The sequence below is a fragment of the Hemicordylus capensis genome, chromosome 3 (assembly GCF_027244095.1).
Source record: "Hemicordylus capensis ecotype Gifberg chromosome 3, rHemCap1.1.pri, whole genome shotgun sequence".
Taxonomy (NCBI): domain Eukaryota; kingdom Metazoa; phylum Chordata; class Lepidosauria; order Squamata; family Cordylidae; genus Hemicordylus; species Hemicordylus capensis.
In genome coordinates this window covers 298,616,472-298,630,866 of record NC_069659.1, presented here as the reverse complement: position 1 = coordinate 298,630,866, position 14,395 = coordinate 298,616,472, and the positions used below count along the sequence as shown (strand labels likewise).

Below are 14,395 nucleotides of genomic sequence, written 5' to 3'. Positions count from 1 at the left end.
ACCTTTAGCCCCTTCAGGGGGCTTCCTGAGGCTGCGGGGGTGTGTGTCCCCGTGCGGGTTCCCTCTCCCCCCACTGGCCTTCTTCATCAACACTGCGGCCTGCTGTGGCCGGGTAAATGAACATTTTCGGCCCTGTTGGGCCTCCGTAGGATTAATATTAAGTACCTTTAGATTTTTTAAAAATTAAATTATTTTTCAAGTACCTTTAGTCCCTTCGGGGGGCTTCCTGAGGTTGGGGGGGGCCCTGCACAGGTTCCCTCTCCCCCCCGCCAGCCTTCTTAATCACCGCCGCGGCCCGCCATGGCTGGGTAAATGAACATTTTGGGCCCTTTGGGGCCTCCGTAGGAGCGCGCAGCCAAAGTAGCCAATGTAACTAGAAGTAGCCAATGCGCTCCTATGGAGGCCCCAAAGGGCCGAAAATGTTCATTTACCCAGCCGCGGCGGTGATGAGAAGGGCCGGCGGGGGGAGAGGGAACCCGTGCGGACACCCACCCACCCCGCAGCCTCAGGAAGCCCCTCAAAGGGGCTAAAGGTACTTGAAAAATAATTTATTTTTTAAAAAAAAATTTAAAAATCATGGACTGGTCCAGGAAACTGACCGGACTTGGGGTGGGGTGTTCGATGGGGGGCTGGATGGAACCGGGCCAGACGGTTCCATGCACACCCCTAATTCTCTGTACATAGTGCCAGTCTGAATATGTGTAAAGTGACTTATATTATATTGAATTTTTAATTTTTTTTCTAACCAGTAGCCCCTTCGGGGGGCTTCCTAAAGGCTGTGGGGGGTCCTGCAATGTTTCCCCCTTCCCCTGCTGGCCTCTAGGGCCTAGCAGGGACTATTTGAGCATGTGCAGTGGCCATTTTTTAAAACAATTTTTTTTTAAAAAAAATGGCTGCTGAAAACAAAATGGCCACTGTGCATCCTCAAATGGCCTCTGCGAGGCCCGGCATGGCCTAGACTAGGGCCTCACAGAGGCCTTTTGAGCATGCACGGTGGCCATTAAATTTTTTAAAAAATTTTTAAAAAATGGTGCCCCCCCACCTTCAAGTGGCACCCGGGGAACGTGCCTTGCCTGCCCAACCCTAGATGTGCCCCTGCTCCTCCCTAACTTAAAGACAAAATTGTTATAGAAGAAAAGGCCTTGCTGAAGGAGAACCAGCATGGCTTCTGTAAGGGCAAGTCTTGCCTCACTAAACCTTTGGACTTCTTTGAGCGTGTCAACAGGCATGTGGATAAAGGTGATCCAGTTGAAATAATATACTTGTACTTCCAAAAAGCTTTTGACAAAGTTCCCTACCAAAAGCTCTTAAGCTTAGCAGTCATGGGATAAGGGGACAGGTTCATGTGTGGATTGGTAACTGGTTGAAAGACAGGAAACAGGGTAGAATAAATTGACAGTTTTCACAATGGAGGGAAGTAGGGTCCCCCAGGGATTGGTACTGGGATCAGTGCTCTTTAACTTGTTCATAAATGATCTAGAAGTTGGGGTAAGCAGCCAAGTGGCCAAATTTGCAGATGACACTAAACTATTTAGGGTAGTGAAATCAGGAGCTCCAAAAAGATATCTCCAAACTGAAGGCATGGGCGACAAAATGGCAAATGCAGTTCAATGTAAGTAAGTGTAAAGTGATGCACATTGGGGCAAAAAAACCCCAACTTCACACATACAGTGATGGGATCTGAGCTGTCGGTGACCGACCAGGAGAGAGAACTTGGGGTTGTGGTGGACAGCTCATTGAAGGTGTTGACTCAGTGAGGGGCAGCTGTGAAAAAGGCTACTTCCATGCTAGAAGTCATTAAGAAGGGGACTAAAAATAATATTGCTAATATTGTAATGCTCTTATGCAAATCTATAGTGTGGCCACATCTGGAGTACTGCATACAGCTTGGTCATCGAATCTTGAGGAGGATATTGTAGAACTAGAAAAGGTGCAGAAGAGGGCAACCAAGATTATCAGGGGGCTGCAGAACCTTCCTTATGAGGCTAGGCTACAGCATCTGGAACTCTTTACCTTGGAAAAGAGGTGAGTAAGGGGAAACATGATCGAGGTGTATAAAATTATGCATGGAGTGGAGAGGGTGGACAGAGCGCAATCTCGCTCTCTCATTCTCTCTCTCTCTCTCTCTCTCTTACACACACACACACACACACACACACACACACACACACACACCACTAGAACCAGGAGTCATCTCATGAAACTGAAGGTCATGAAATTTAGGAATGACTAGAGGAAATGCATAATCAATCTATGAAATTATTTGCTTTGGGATGTGGTGATGGCCACCAGCTTTGATGGCTTTAAAAGGACTTAGACAAATTCATGGAGGACAGGTCTATCAATGGTTACTAGTCTAGTGGCTGTGGGCCACCGCAAGCCTTAGAGGCACGATGCCTCTCAATACGATATGCCTCTCAAATACGCCTCTCAAAAACGATGCCTCTGCAGGGGAGCAACAGCAGGAGAGAAGGCATACATATACCTCTTGCCTGTGGGTTCCCCCCCGCAGAGGAATGTGGTGGGCCACTGTGTGAAACAGGATGCTGGACTGGATAGGCCTTGGGTCTGATCCAGCAGGGTTGTTCTTATGTTCTGATAATGCCTATTCCACATAATTTTGATTATACAATTATGAGGCTGAATTCTGAAAGAATCCTGAGCTGTCATCATGATCTAAGAAGTTAATGAAAGTAGAAAAGACACTGTCTCTGGGGGGTTGTTTAGCACTTTACAGACTTGAATCCTTCTACTCCAGCTAGCTTATTACAATTATTAACAAGTTCCAGTTTCAATCCTGCATTCAGTTTAGAGGAATCCATGACCACTTCCTTTGCAATAAACACCTTGCTTGCACCAAACCATAAAGATAATTAAAAGGAAACTTAGACCCAAACTGCCCATCATTCTCCAGATTCTCAGGAAGATACACTGGAAGCTTCTTTATCAATTCTAACTAATCATTCAAAGCCATACCCTTAAAAATAAAGGCTTTTTTATTGGCTTTAATTTGTTTTTTAAATCTACCATTACAGAAACCTCAGAGTAAACTCTTTCACCAATTGCAGTTTCTGGTCTTTTTCCATCCTGCTGTCAGGTATGAACTAGGTCACAAAGATGCAAAGTCACCGTGTCTTCCTTTCCTTCCAAGTTGTTTCTGTTCGCTATAAACATTGCTTTTGCCTCGATGTTTCTGTGGCAAAACAGTTCCCCTTTGTTTTAAGGTGTCACTTTCTTGTAGGTAATGTGAAGGTGCTGAGTCATTGGCTGTGTAGTGGTTGCCATGGAAACAGTCTGTTCTAGTTTCCCATCAGAATTGAGCCTGAATTTTCTAGTAATCTAAGGAAACACAAACACACAGCTTATTATTTGGTACTGTTTATAATTCAAGAACACCATAATAGCAAAGCCAACCACTGTCCAGGGACCAAATAAATGCAATTGTTTCCTCAACACTGGATACTGTCATCCTTGCAAAATTCTACAGACAAAACATCAAGACCTGTTTAAGCCCTCCTTTCCTCAACGATATAAATTCTTGTTGTGAAGTACCATGTGATGAATGTTTTGTGGTTTTCCCATAAATTAGCAAACGGTACTTTTTAAAAGCACCTTAAGATCACTTTGGTCCACTTTGTGTAACAGGATTCTGCTCCAAGAAATCTTCCCAGAGTGCAAGACCCTGAAGATATAAGTGTGCATCCTTAAAAACAAACATGTTTCAACCTCTTAATAGAGTTAGAAATGGAAAACAACATGTCAAACAACACACCTACAAATATTTGAGATCTCTTTACTCAGCACTGACGGAGTCTTTCCTGCTCCTAATTTGTTAAGATAGATTTACACCAAACATAATTCAGAGTCAGAGAATTACAGTGCTGCAATAGAACAAAAATGGGATGAAGAACTGGGCCCAGCTTCTCCTAAAGGAGAGGACAGAGAGAATAGTTTAGGATATGGCAGCTTTTGAATACATAGGGCTTTACACAGAAGGACTTGTGATTGCACAGCAAGTCAGTAATAGTCAGAATGCATCTTGGCACACCACATCTATGCACAGAGTTCATGTGTTTTGCAGTGAGGCTCTCCTACTTATTTCTGTAAAAGATTTCTGCACATAATCCAAGATTTTGTGTATGTTAGTTAGTGCCCTTTGCCCTTTTGCCATAGTTACCATCATTATTCGAGAAGAGTGGAAATGAAATATCCGGGACTGTGGGAGCCCTGCCCAAGTAATACTGCCAAAGGTTATTTCAGTGAGTGCAACTGTTCAAAAGAACGGCAAGGATTTGTTCAATATGGGATAAACAATTCACAATAATGTAAATGATAAAGGGCTCCAATGGACCAGTTTTTGAACCATATATTGTGACACCCCCCACCCTGTAAAATCAATTTCTTATCTATATACAAAATAATCTACAGAATAAAATATTTTATCTCTTTTAAAATGGGGGGAAAGCCATTTACATCACCACCCAGGAGCAGAAGATCATACAGCAAGTGGTAAGTTGCTTACAAAAAAAAAGGCTTACTCAGATGTTTATTTTAAAATTTCTTTTAACATTTATATTCCACTCTTCCTCCAAGGAGCCAGCGTGGTTAGTGGTTAGAGTGCTGGACGAGGACCGGGAAGACCTGAGTTCAAATCCCCATTTAGCCATGATACTTGCTGGGTGACTCTGGGCCAGTCACTTCTCTCTCAGCCTAACCTATTTCACAAGGTTGTTGTAAGGAGAAACTTAAGTAAGGAGCTCTGGGCTCCTTGGAGGAAGAGTGGGATAATTTATTTACTTATTTCCATTTATATCTCGCTCTTCCTCCATGGAGCCCAGAGCAATATACAAGGTTATGTTTCTCCTCACAACAACCCTGTGAGGTAGGAATATAAAATGAAATAAAAAATAAAATAAAAATAATAATAAGTTTATCTCCACAACAACCCTGTGAGGAAGGTTAGGCTGAGAGATGCATGACTAGCTCAGAGTCATCTAGTGAACTTCATGGCTGAATAGGGATTTGAACTTGGGTCTTCCTGGTCCTAGTCTAACACTAACCACTACACCATGCTGGCATGTGGCTTCCCTCCCAGCCAGAACACAAGCAAGGGAAGGGAAGATTGCCTGGCCCTAGCCTCTGGCTAGAAGACTAAACAGTTTTTCTCCCTCACTTCCAGAGCAAACTCTGCTGTAACAGCTGCCTTCTGGCTACAGAGGTCCTCGAGGGAAAAGGCACTCTGGCCCCAGTCATCAGACAGAGTAGGAAGTGATGGCGGGAGGTGGCCCTACTCCCACTCTGCAAAAGCAAGTAGCTGCAAAAGGTACCTAGAACAGGGAACTGGACAGGATATATTTATTGATTTGATTTCTATACCACCCTTCCAAAAATGGCTCAGGGCAGTTTACATTAAAACAAACAAATCAATTAACTATTAAAATCAAAAACTGTAAAAACAACACAAAACCATTATTAAAACAATTAAAACAGTTTGTAAAACCCTGGAAGGCCAGGCTGAACTGATAGGTCTTAAGGGCTCTCCTGAAGGCCAATAATGAACTCAGATTACGGATTTCTGCTGGGAGTGCATTCCACAGCCCAGGAGCAGCTACAGAGAAGGCCCACCTCTGAGTCGCCACTGGACGTGTTGGTGATAACTGAAGACGGACCTCCTCAGAGGACTTTAACGTGCAGTGGGAATTGTACAGAAGAAGGCGCTCTCTAAGATATAAACTACAAAAAACTACTTTTAGCAACTAGTAAGGATTCCAGTGTTAAACTGGATCAAGAGCAGAAGTGAAAAGTAAGGGTGTGCACAGAACGGCGAAGGGTCTGCAAGCTGATTCATTCGACCTGGTGGCAGTCCAGTCCAAGCGACAGAACCAGGACAAACTGGTTTGATCTGGTTTGGATGCCTGTAAAGGGGAGGGGGTAAAAAAGGGGAGGGGAGGGGGTAAGAAAGGGTGGGGGAGGAGTTACCTTTTGCACCATGGTGGCAGGCCAGTGGCAGCTCCCCTAGGCCCTGCCAGCACTCCCCCACGCGATCAGCCTGGGCCACTGGGGCCCGGTTTGGGTCTCCGTGTAAGCGGCCATCAGAGTGATTTTTGTGTCACCATGCAAATGGATTCCCCTTTATATGCATCTGAAATGGCCGAACTGGTTTGATCTGAAACGGGCCTAGTTCAGCTTGAACTTGGACCAGCCCCCCTTTTTGGAGGGCTAGGTTTGAACCTGAATTGGTTCTCACACCCCTAGTCAAAAGCAAGTTCCTTCACACGTTCGTAATGTATTGGGATCCTCAAATTTAGTATAACAAACCTTTAACACATACTAGTATGTATTATGCTTTTCAGAATAAATATTGGCAAACAAAATACTTGGGAGCAGTCCCAACAAACATACATTTCCACATGTGCTTAAACAGACATGTCTTCTCTAACTCTGTCTTTACCAATGTTCCCTTTAATGGGGATTCCCAGATGTTTTTGACTACAACTCTGAGAATCCACAGCTGCAATGGCTTTTGCTTAGGGATTCTGGGAGTTGTAGTCAACAACATCTGGGAATCCTTGTTAGAGGGAACACTAGTCTTTACAATAAACTTATGAAGTGAGATATAGTGGTTTTGGGCAACTTGTGACAAGTCACTATTAAAAAAAATATCCAAAAAGGGGGGGGGGGGAGGAAAACAGACAAGGCTCCAGGAACACCACTGGCATTGTCATGTAAGCAGCCCATTGGTATACCAACAAAATACAATCAGTAAAAACTAGAATAAGACAGAGGTTAAATGTACTGATAAAATAGTAAATGATGTTGCAGAGAAATTATTTATCCACTATAAGTAATTGTGCAGGAAACAATGTTAACAGAGAAATAAGAGTTTGATATTGTTTACTAACTAAAACATAGGCTAAGAAAACAACAAACAGACTAACAGTCTCTTATGAAGAGAGAGGGAGATAATCTCTGTATGAATTTAAGTCAGCAAGTTAAGAGCAGACAAACGATTTGTGACTCCACCCCAAGCCAGTACATAGCTAAATTCAAATATAGACAGGCATGCCCCATATAAAGAACTGAGACAATGTCTATGGGGAAAAATATTTATTTATTTATCTAACTTTCAGCTTTTTAAATTTGTAGGTTTTAATTTAATGCTGTTTTTAAATTGTTAAACTATTTTAACCTTTTATATTTGTTTTAATTGTTTTTATGTCTTTGTTAACCGCCTAGAGACGAAAGTTTGGGTGGTATACAAGTTAAATAAATAAATAAACATATTTGTATACCGCCCAAAATGCAAATCCCAACATTCCCCTTCTCATTGACTCGTTCTTGAATTCCAAGTCCCATGTTTTGTTTTATGATGCGATGCAATCATTTCCTTTCCCAGTTGTAGCAATTTATCTGTCTCTGAATCTGGCATGTCTTTAATTTTGTGCTAATCTGTAGGTTCTGGCATTTTCTCCTCTCTGGCTGCCAATGGCAATCTTTTAGGTGGAACCCCTTTGTTAACTCTGCTCACTTGTTCCATTTAAGCCTCCCTTTAGGAACATAGGAAGCTGCCATATACCAAGTCAGACCACTGGTCTATCTATCTTTTAGACCTCTGGGTGTTGTACACCGCACAGAGCCTTTGGATGGGGTGGTTTATAAATGCAATAAATAATAAATAAATATCTAGCTCAGTATTGTCTTCACAGACTGGCAGTGGCTTCTCCAAAGTTGTAGGCAAGAATTTCTCTCAGCCTTATCTTGGAGAAGCCAGGGAGAGAACCTGAAACCTTATGCTCCAATCTTTCTTGATCGGAACTCTTTGGTTCTATCTCAAATCTCCCTTTCTTGATTGAATCTATTATCTCATAGTCTATGATTACTTTTTCATTTTGTTGCTGTTCAGCCTTTTCACTTATTGAAAAATCCAGGTCACAGTCAGACATCACATTGGCATTTTTATTTATTTATTTAACACATTTTTATACCGCCCAAAACGCAAGTTCTCTGGGAGGTTTACAAAACAATAAAAACAGGCAATAAAAGATTAAAACATTTCAACAATTAAAATTAAAAAGTTAAAACAATTAAAACACAATTAAAACACAATTAAAACACAATTAAAACAATTAAAACACAATTAAAACACAATTAGACTTTTGCCTCTCATCAAAATATGCAACACTGTGCAGTTAAACAGTCTGTGAGAGGATCAAGTATTCTGTAGTTCTTGCTACTCAGTGCATAACCAATGAATATTCCTTCTTCACTTCTACAATCTAGTTTTCCTCTTAGTTATTTAGGAATATATGCATATGTTTTGCATCCAAAACTCTAATACGCTTTAAGTAAGGTTTTGTTCTATTCTACAGTTCAAAGGCTGTTACTCCTTTAGTTTCAGTTGGAAGTCTGTTCTGCAAATACGTTGCAGTCATTACAGTTTCCCCCTAGTATTTGTTTTCCAGACCCAAGTCAAAAAGCATATTTCTAAACATTTCAATCAAAGTTCTGTTATTTTGCTCTGCAGTATAAGGTACTGTTATCTCATGTTTAATTCCTTGTTCTTGTAAGTATTGCTCAATATCCTTCCCAGTATATTCCTCACCATTATCAGTGTGCAAAGACTGGTTTTCTTCTAAATTTGTTGCTTACTCTAGCCACATATTCTTTAGGTTTTAGCAACATTTCTCTTTGAGTAGGTAAGTATGAGAAAAATCATCTATGAAAGTCAGGAAACAGAGGTTCTTTCCTGGTGTCTTTACTGGGAAGGGCCCACAAATGTCACTGTGAATCACATCCAAATGCATGTGACAAGGGGGCGTGGCCTGGACTGCTGAGAGCCCGAACGAGCTCTCCCCTCATCATTTCAGGCAGTGTCGGCTGCCAGATAGGATGTTTTTCCCTTTCTCTCCCTCCAAAGAGGGAGGGGAAGGGGAAAACGTTCTATCTGGCAGTCGGAGCTGCCCGAAATAATTGGCAAAGAGTTCGCCTGGGCATGGGAGGAGGGAGTTTGCTCTGGGCTCCTATGGAGCCCAAGCCACAGGGCAGGACTCGGCGGCCTTTTCCCATTGGCGGCCTGTGTTCTTTGAACTCTTTCCCCCAATGGTGGCTCCGCCCCTGGACTCATGCAATCTTTGTATGCACACTCATTTGCAACATTAGCTTGTTCTCTTTTGCAATCTATTTCATACAGTTCACCATCTTTCAACATGTCTTTCATCAGCTTTCCTCCTTTGAAAATAAAGCAATGGACCTTCTGAAAAGAACTCTACATCCACACCTTGTAGCTGTTTCTACACTCATTAAACTGTTTTGCAAAACTTGGAACATAGTATGCCACTGGAACACACACTTCATTCACTCTATTTAAACCAAGATTACACTTCTGACAAACTGTTCCTTTTCCATCTGCAAAAATTTGCTGCCCATTAGCAAGGTATATAGGACTTTTATATTCCATGCTTATCTCAGAGAAATCTTGCAAATTATAGAAGAAATGTGAAGTACCTCCACTATCCAAATACAATTTGTTTTTACTTTGACTTGCATCAACCCTGCAGATGATTTCTTTTATAGCACATGATTTTTCATCTCTCAGCATTATTTTCATTGCTTTCATTTTTGCATAGGCAAGTTGGTTTGTCAGAAAGTCCATTTTTCTGGAATTTAGTCTTATTCCTTCTTCTCTGTTGAGAAAAATTTCCTTGCTCTTTACTATGACAAGCATTCCTCAAATGCAAGATGCTTCCACATATAAAACACTGCCTACCAACAGCAACTTTGTAGGCTTGAGTTTTAACTGATTCCTCCTTTCTGTTTGCTTTTTCAAATAAACTTTTGCAAATGTTCCTGCACAAAAATGGGCCCAGTTGTGGAGCAATATGTTGTAAGATAAGAGTTTTTAGGTAAGAAAGCTACACAAGATGACTACTTTTGCATCTGTGGGGAGGCCTCACCATTGAACTGCTCAATGAAACAGAGAATGGTCCTTCAGAGTGAAGATGATGCTGAATACACATTTTTTTTAATTTGCAGAAAATTGGTAATGTTCTCATATTCAAGATATTAAGCAAGATATAAGCAAGAATCCAATCTTTACTGGTTCAGGCATATTTATCTCCTGCAGCTCCAACTCTCTCAGTATTCCCAAAAATGTGCATATGTGACCTTGCAAACTCTATCCCTCTTTGAATCTTTTACTACACAACTGCAGCATGAGAGAAACTTGACCATTCATAGTTCTTTGTTGAAAATCTTCCTTCAGTCTTTCCTCTTAAAAAAATACTCTTGCTGTATTTTTGTCTTCTATATGATAAGTTAACTGATTACTTGCAACAGAGATGTGTGTCCCATGGCTTGTTTGCAGAATCCCATTCTCGCTGTTTTTCTTTATTTATTTATTTATTTGATTTATATACCGCCCTTCCAAAATGGCTCAGGGCGGTTTACAATTAAAACAAACTTATAAAACAATGAAAAGCTAAAACAAATTAAAAACAATAACACAACAACTAACAATTTAAAAACATTTTAAAACAAAAATTAAACATTGTCCCCAGACCCCAGCTCAAGAAGACACGTAGACTTAGTATGGAAGAAAAGGGCCACAACTTTGTTAACTATTACACAAGGCATGACAGACTGGAACACCAGGTGATTAATCACCCTTAGAGAACAGTGCGGGCCAATAGAAGCAGGTCAGAACTCTGAAGTCCTACCCAGCACCCTACTGGGCGACACACCCTGGCTCGGGAATGGGCAGGTACACCCCACCCAATTCCTTCAAAGCCAACCCCCCCTTCTGTAAGAGAGGATCTGGATACTTCTAGGCATTCGTCCACCCCGGACCACACAGCCCAAAGGTTGGAGAAGTCCTGAAGCAGGGTTCATGGCAATCATTCTCCCCATGCCGCACAGGCTACAAAGGAGCAATTAACCAATCGCCCCTTTTACATATCCAAGGGTGCTCATAGATGTTCTAACCCTCAAATTACCACCCCGCCCGCACTGTTCCTGCCATTGTGGCCGACCTAACTCTAACTACACTCCCAGGACACAGAACGGAGTAGGCGAAAAAAAACCCAACAGTGGCCAATGCGTTGGAAGCAAAAAATTCCTACTCGGCCCCTTTAGGCGACCAGTCGCTAGACCTGCTCTGTACCTGGGAGGGAGGGAGGGAGGGAGGGGAGAGCTCCTTCTCCTGTGACTGCCTGGCCCCAACTGAAGAGAGAATGGAGAATGGGGCGGGGATCGGTCGATCCTGGCCAAAACCCCGCCCCTTGACCAAAAGGGTCAAACGGAACCCTTCTTGGGCTTTGTGCAGGACAGGCTGGGACAAATTCCCTCCCCTCTGCACAAGGCCGGGGGGGGGGTGTTAAGTAATTAAAAACCCTAAATCAAATTAAAAATTAAAAAAAAAATTTTAAGCCCTGAAAGGCCAGGCCAAACAAATATATTTTAAGGGCCCTCCTGAAGGCCAACAGAGAACTTGAATTACGGATTTCCGCAGGGAGCGCATTCCACAGCTCCAGAGCAGCCATAGAGAAGGCCCGCCTCCGAGTCGCCACCAGACGAGCCAGTGGCAACTGGAGACGAACCACCTCAGATGACCTTAATGTGCGGTGGGAATTGTGCAGAAGAATGCGCTCTCTAAGGTAACTTGGACCTAAGCCGTTCAGGGCTTTAAAGGTAATCACCAGTACTTTGTATTATGCCCGGAAACATATCGGCAGCCAGTGTAATTGTTTCAAAATAGGTGTAATATGGTCTCTCCGGGTTACCCCAGAGACTAATCTGGCTGCCGCATTCTGAACTAATTGAAGTTTCCGAACTACATACAAAGGCAGCCCCACGTAGAGCGCATTGCAATAGTCAAGTTCTCGATTGGTCTTTCTTCCTCCAGAACATAAGATAGTCCAAGTGTATTCAGCATCATCTTCACTCTGAAGGACCATTCTCTGTTTCATTGAGCAGTTCAATGGTGAGGCCTCCCCACAGATGCAAAAGTAGTCATCTTGTGTAGCTTTCTTACCTAAAAACTCTTATCTCACAACATATTGCTCCACAACTGTGCCCATAACCCAATGTAGCAGAGACATTACTTATTCTCTATAAGTAATTGTACAGGAAGCAATTTTTACTGTGAAACAAGAGTATGATATTTTTTACTATCTGAAATATATGCTAAGAAAACAAACACATTAACAGTCTCTTATGCAGAGAGGGAGAATCTCTGAATGTAATCAGCAAGTGAGGAGCAGACAAACTGTGACTCCACCCTAAGCAACTACATAGCTATATTCAAATATAGTCAGGCATGCCCCATATAAAGAACTGAGACAATGTTTATGGAAAAATCCCAACAAATGGCATCAAATACAGAAACTGTCTGAATCACTATGTAACTCACAGTTTCAAACAAAAGTTGTATAAGAAGGTGAGGGGTGTATGTAATTAGCTGTAGATGGCTGAATGCATGAGCAGACAGAATAGATATTAAGGTATAAATGGAGAGTTTTTTGCAATGGAGGGAAGTAAGAAGTGGGGTTCCCCCAGGGATCTGTACTGGGACTGGTGCTTTTTAATTTTTATTTTATTTATTTATTTATTTATGGTTGCATTTATATACCGCCTTTCATTAAAAACAATCTCAAGGTGGTTTACAAAAGTTAAAAACATACAATAAAATGACAATAAAAATAAAATTTATTCATAAATGATCTAGAAGTTGGAATAAGCAGTGAGGTGGTCAAATTTGCAGATGATACAAAACTATTTAGGGTAGGGAAATACAAAACAGATTGTGAGGAGCTCCAAAAGGATCTCTCCAAACTGGGTGAGTGTGCAACAAAATGGCAAATGTGGTTCATTGTTGGAAAGTGAAAAGTAATGCACATTGGGATGAAAAACCCCAACTTCGAGGATACGCTGATGAGATCTGAGCTGTTGGTGACTGACCAGGAGAGGGATCTTGGGGTCATACTGGACAGCTCATTGTGCGGCAGACTCAATGTGCAACAGCTGTGAAAAAGGGCCAATTCCATGCTAGGGATCATTAGGAAGGGGATTGAAAATACAACTGCTAATTTTATAATGCCCTTATACAAAACTATGGTGGTAGCCACACTTGGAGTATTGCACACAATTCTGGTCACCACATCTGAAAAAGGACACTGTAGAACTGGAAAAGGTGCAGAAGAGGGCAACCCAGATGATCAGGTGCCTAGAGCACCTTTCTTATGAGGCAAGGCTACAACACTTGGGGCTTTTTAGTTTAGAAAAAAAGACGACTGCGGGGAGACATGATAGAGGTTTATAAAATCATGCATGGTGTGGAGAAAGTGGATAGAGAGATTTTTTTCGCTCTCACACATAACACTAGAACCAGGGGTCATCCCATGAAATTGGCTGTCAAGAATTTTAGATACAACAAATGGAAGAAATTTTTCCACACAATGCATAATCAACTTGTGGAATTCTCTACCACAAGATGTGGTGTTGGCTTCTAGTTTGGATGGCTTTAAGAGGGATTTGGATAAATTCATGGGAGGAGAGGTCTATCAACAGCTACTAGTCGGAGGGCTATAAGGCCACCCCCAGCCTCAGAAGCAGGATGCATCTGAATATCAGTTGCAGGGCAGTAACAGCAGGAGAGGGGGCATGCCCTCAACTCCTGCCTGTAGGCTTCTGATGGGCCACTGTGTGAAACAGGATGCTGGACTGGATGGGCCTTGGGCCTGATCCAGCGGGGCTGTTCTTATGATAAAAGTACCTTCATGGGGTTCACAGCCTTGGCTTTTGGTGAAGAAGCAGCCAAAAAAAATGAGCAGTGCATGAGTGGTATTTACTTGGACATGTCAGGGCATCTCAGAAACATACTGTTTGCAGTGGGCACCTAAATTTATTATACTTGCTAAAACTGTCCAAAAGACCTTAAAAGGCCAGTGCGTACTTTCCTATGGGACAGTGCTTGAAAGCCTGCAATGACTGCACTCAAGTCTAGTGATTACATGCATCTCTCAGAGCAACAGATGCCAGGTGGTAACTGGCCCCATGCATAAAATTACAGGAAAAGCTAATTTCAAGGAATTTAGGATTAGCCACTAAAGCTGGCAAGTGTCATATAGTTATGCTCATTGTGGTATGGAATTCCAGAGTGTTCTGCTTGGTGTTGTCTCAAGCAACGAAGAGTCGAAAACAAAACAGTGCACAAAGGGAATAAGATGACCCAGCAAATATCAATGTTACTGTTCTGGTAGAAACAAGCAAGCAGAACTGACACTAGATAAGTTAGCAGAATTAACATTCTGCCCATGGGCCGAATAGGCTGCATCTAGATGGAAAAGAGCCCTGCACTACATGCTATAAGTTTACAAACAGGAAATGAAATCCTTTCCAT

General features: G+C 42.1%; 1 protein-coding gene across 3 annotated transcripts in view; it reads right to left on the bottom strand.

The window, feature by feature from the left end:
* Nucleotides 1–2,978: 2,978 nt before the first annotated feature.
* THAP4 (THAP domain containing 4) overlaps nucleotides 2,979–14,395 on the bottom strand; it is a 42,726-nt gene continuing 31,309 nt past the window's right edge. For all 3 annotated transcript variants that reach the window (XM_053307051.1, XM_053307052.1, XM_053307053.1), the window contains one exon: nucleotides 2,979–3,339. In XM_053307051.1, coding sequence (XP_053163026.1) covers nucleotides 3,220–3,339 — 120 coding nt within the window. In that variant the 3' untranslated portion in view covers nucleotides 2,979–3,219. The remainder of the gene's footprint in view (nucleotides 3,340–14,395) is intronic.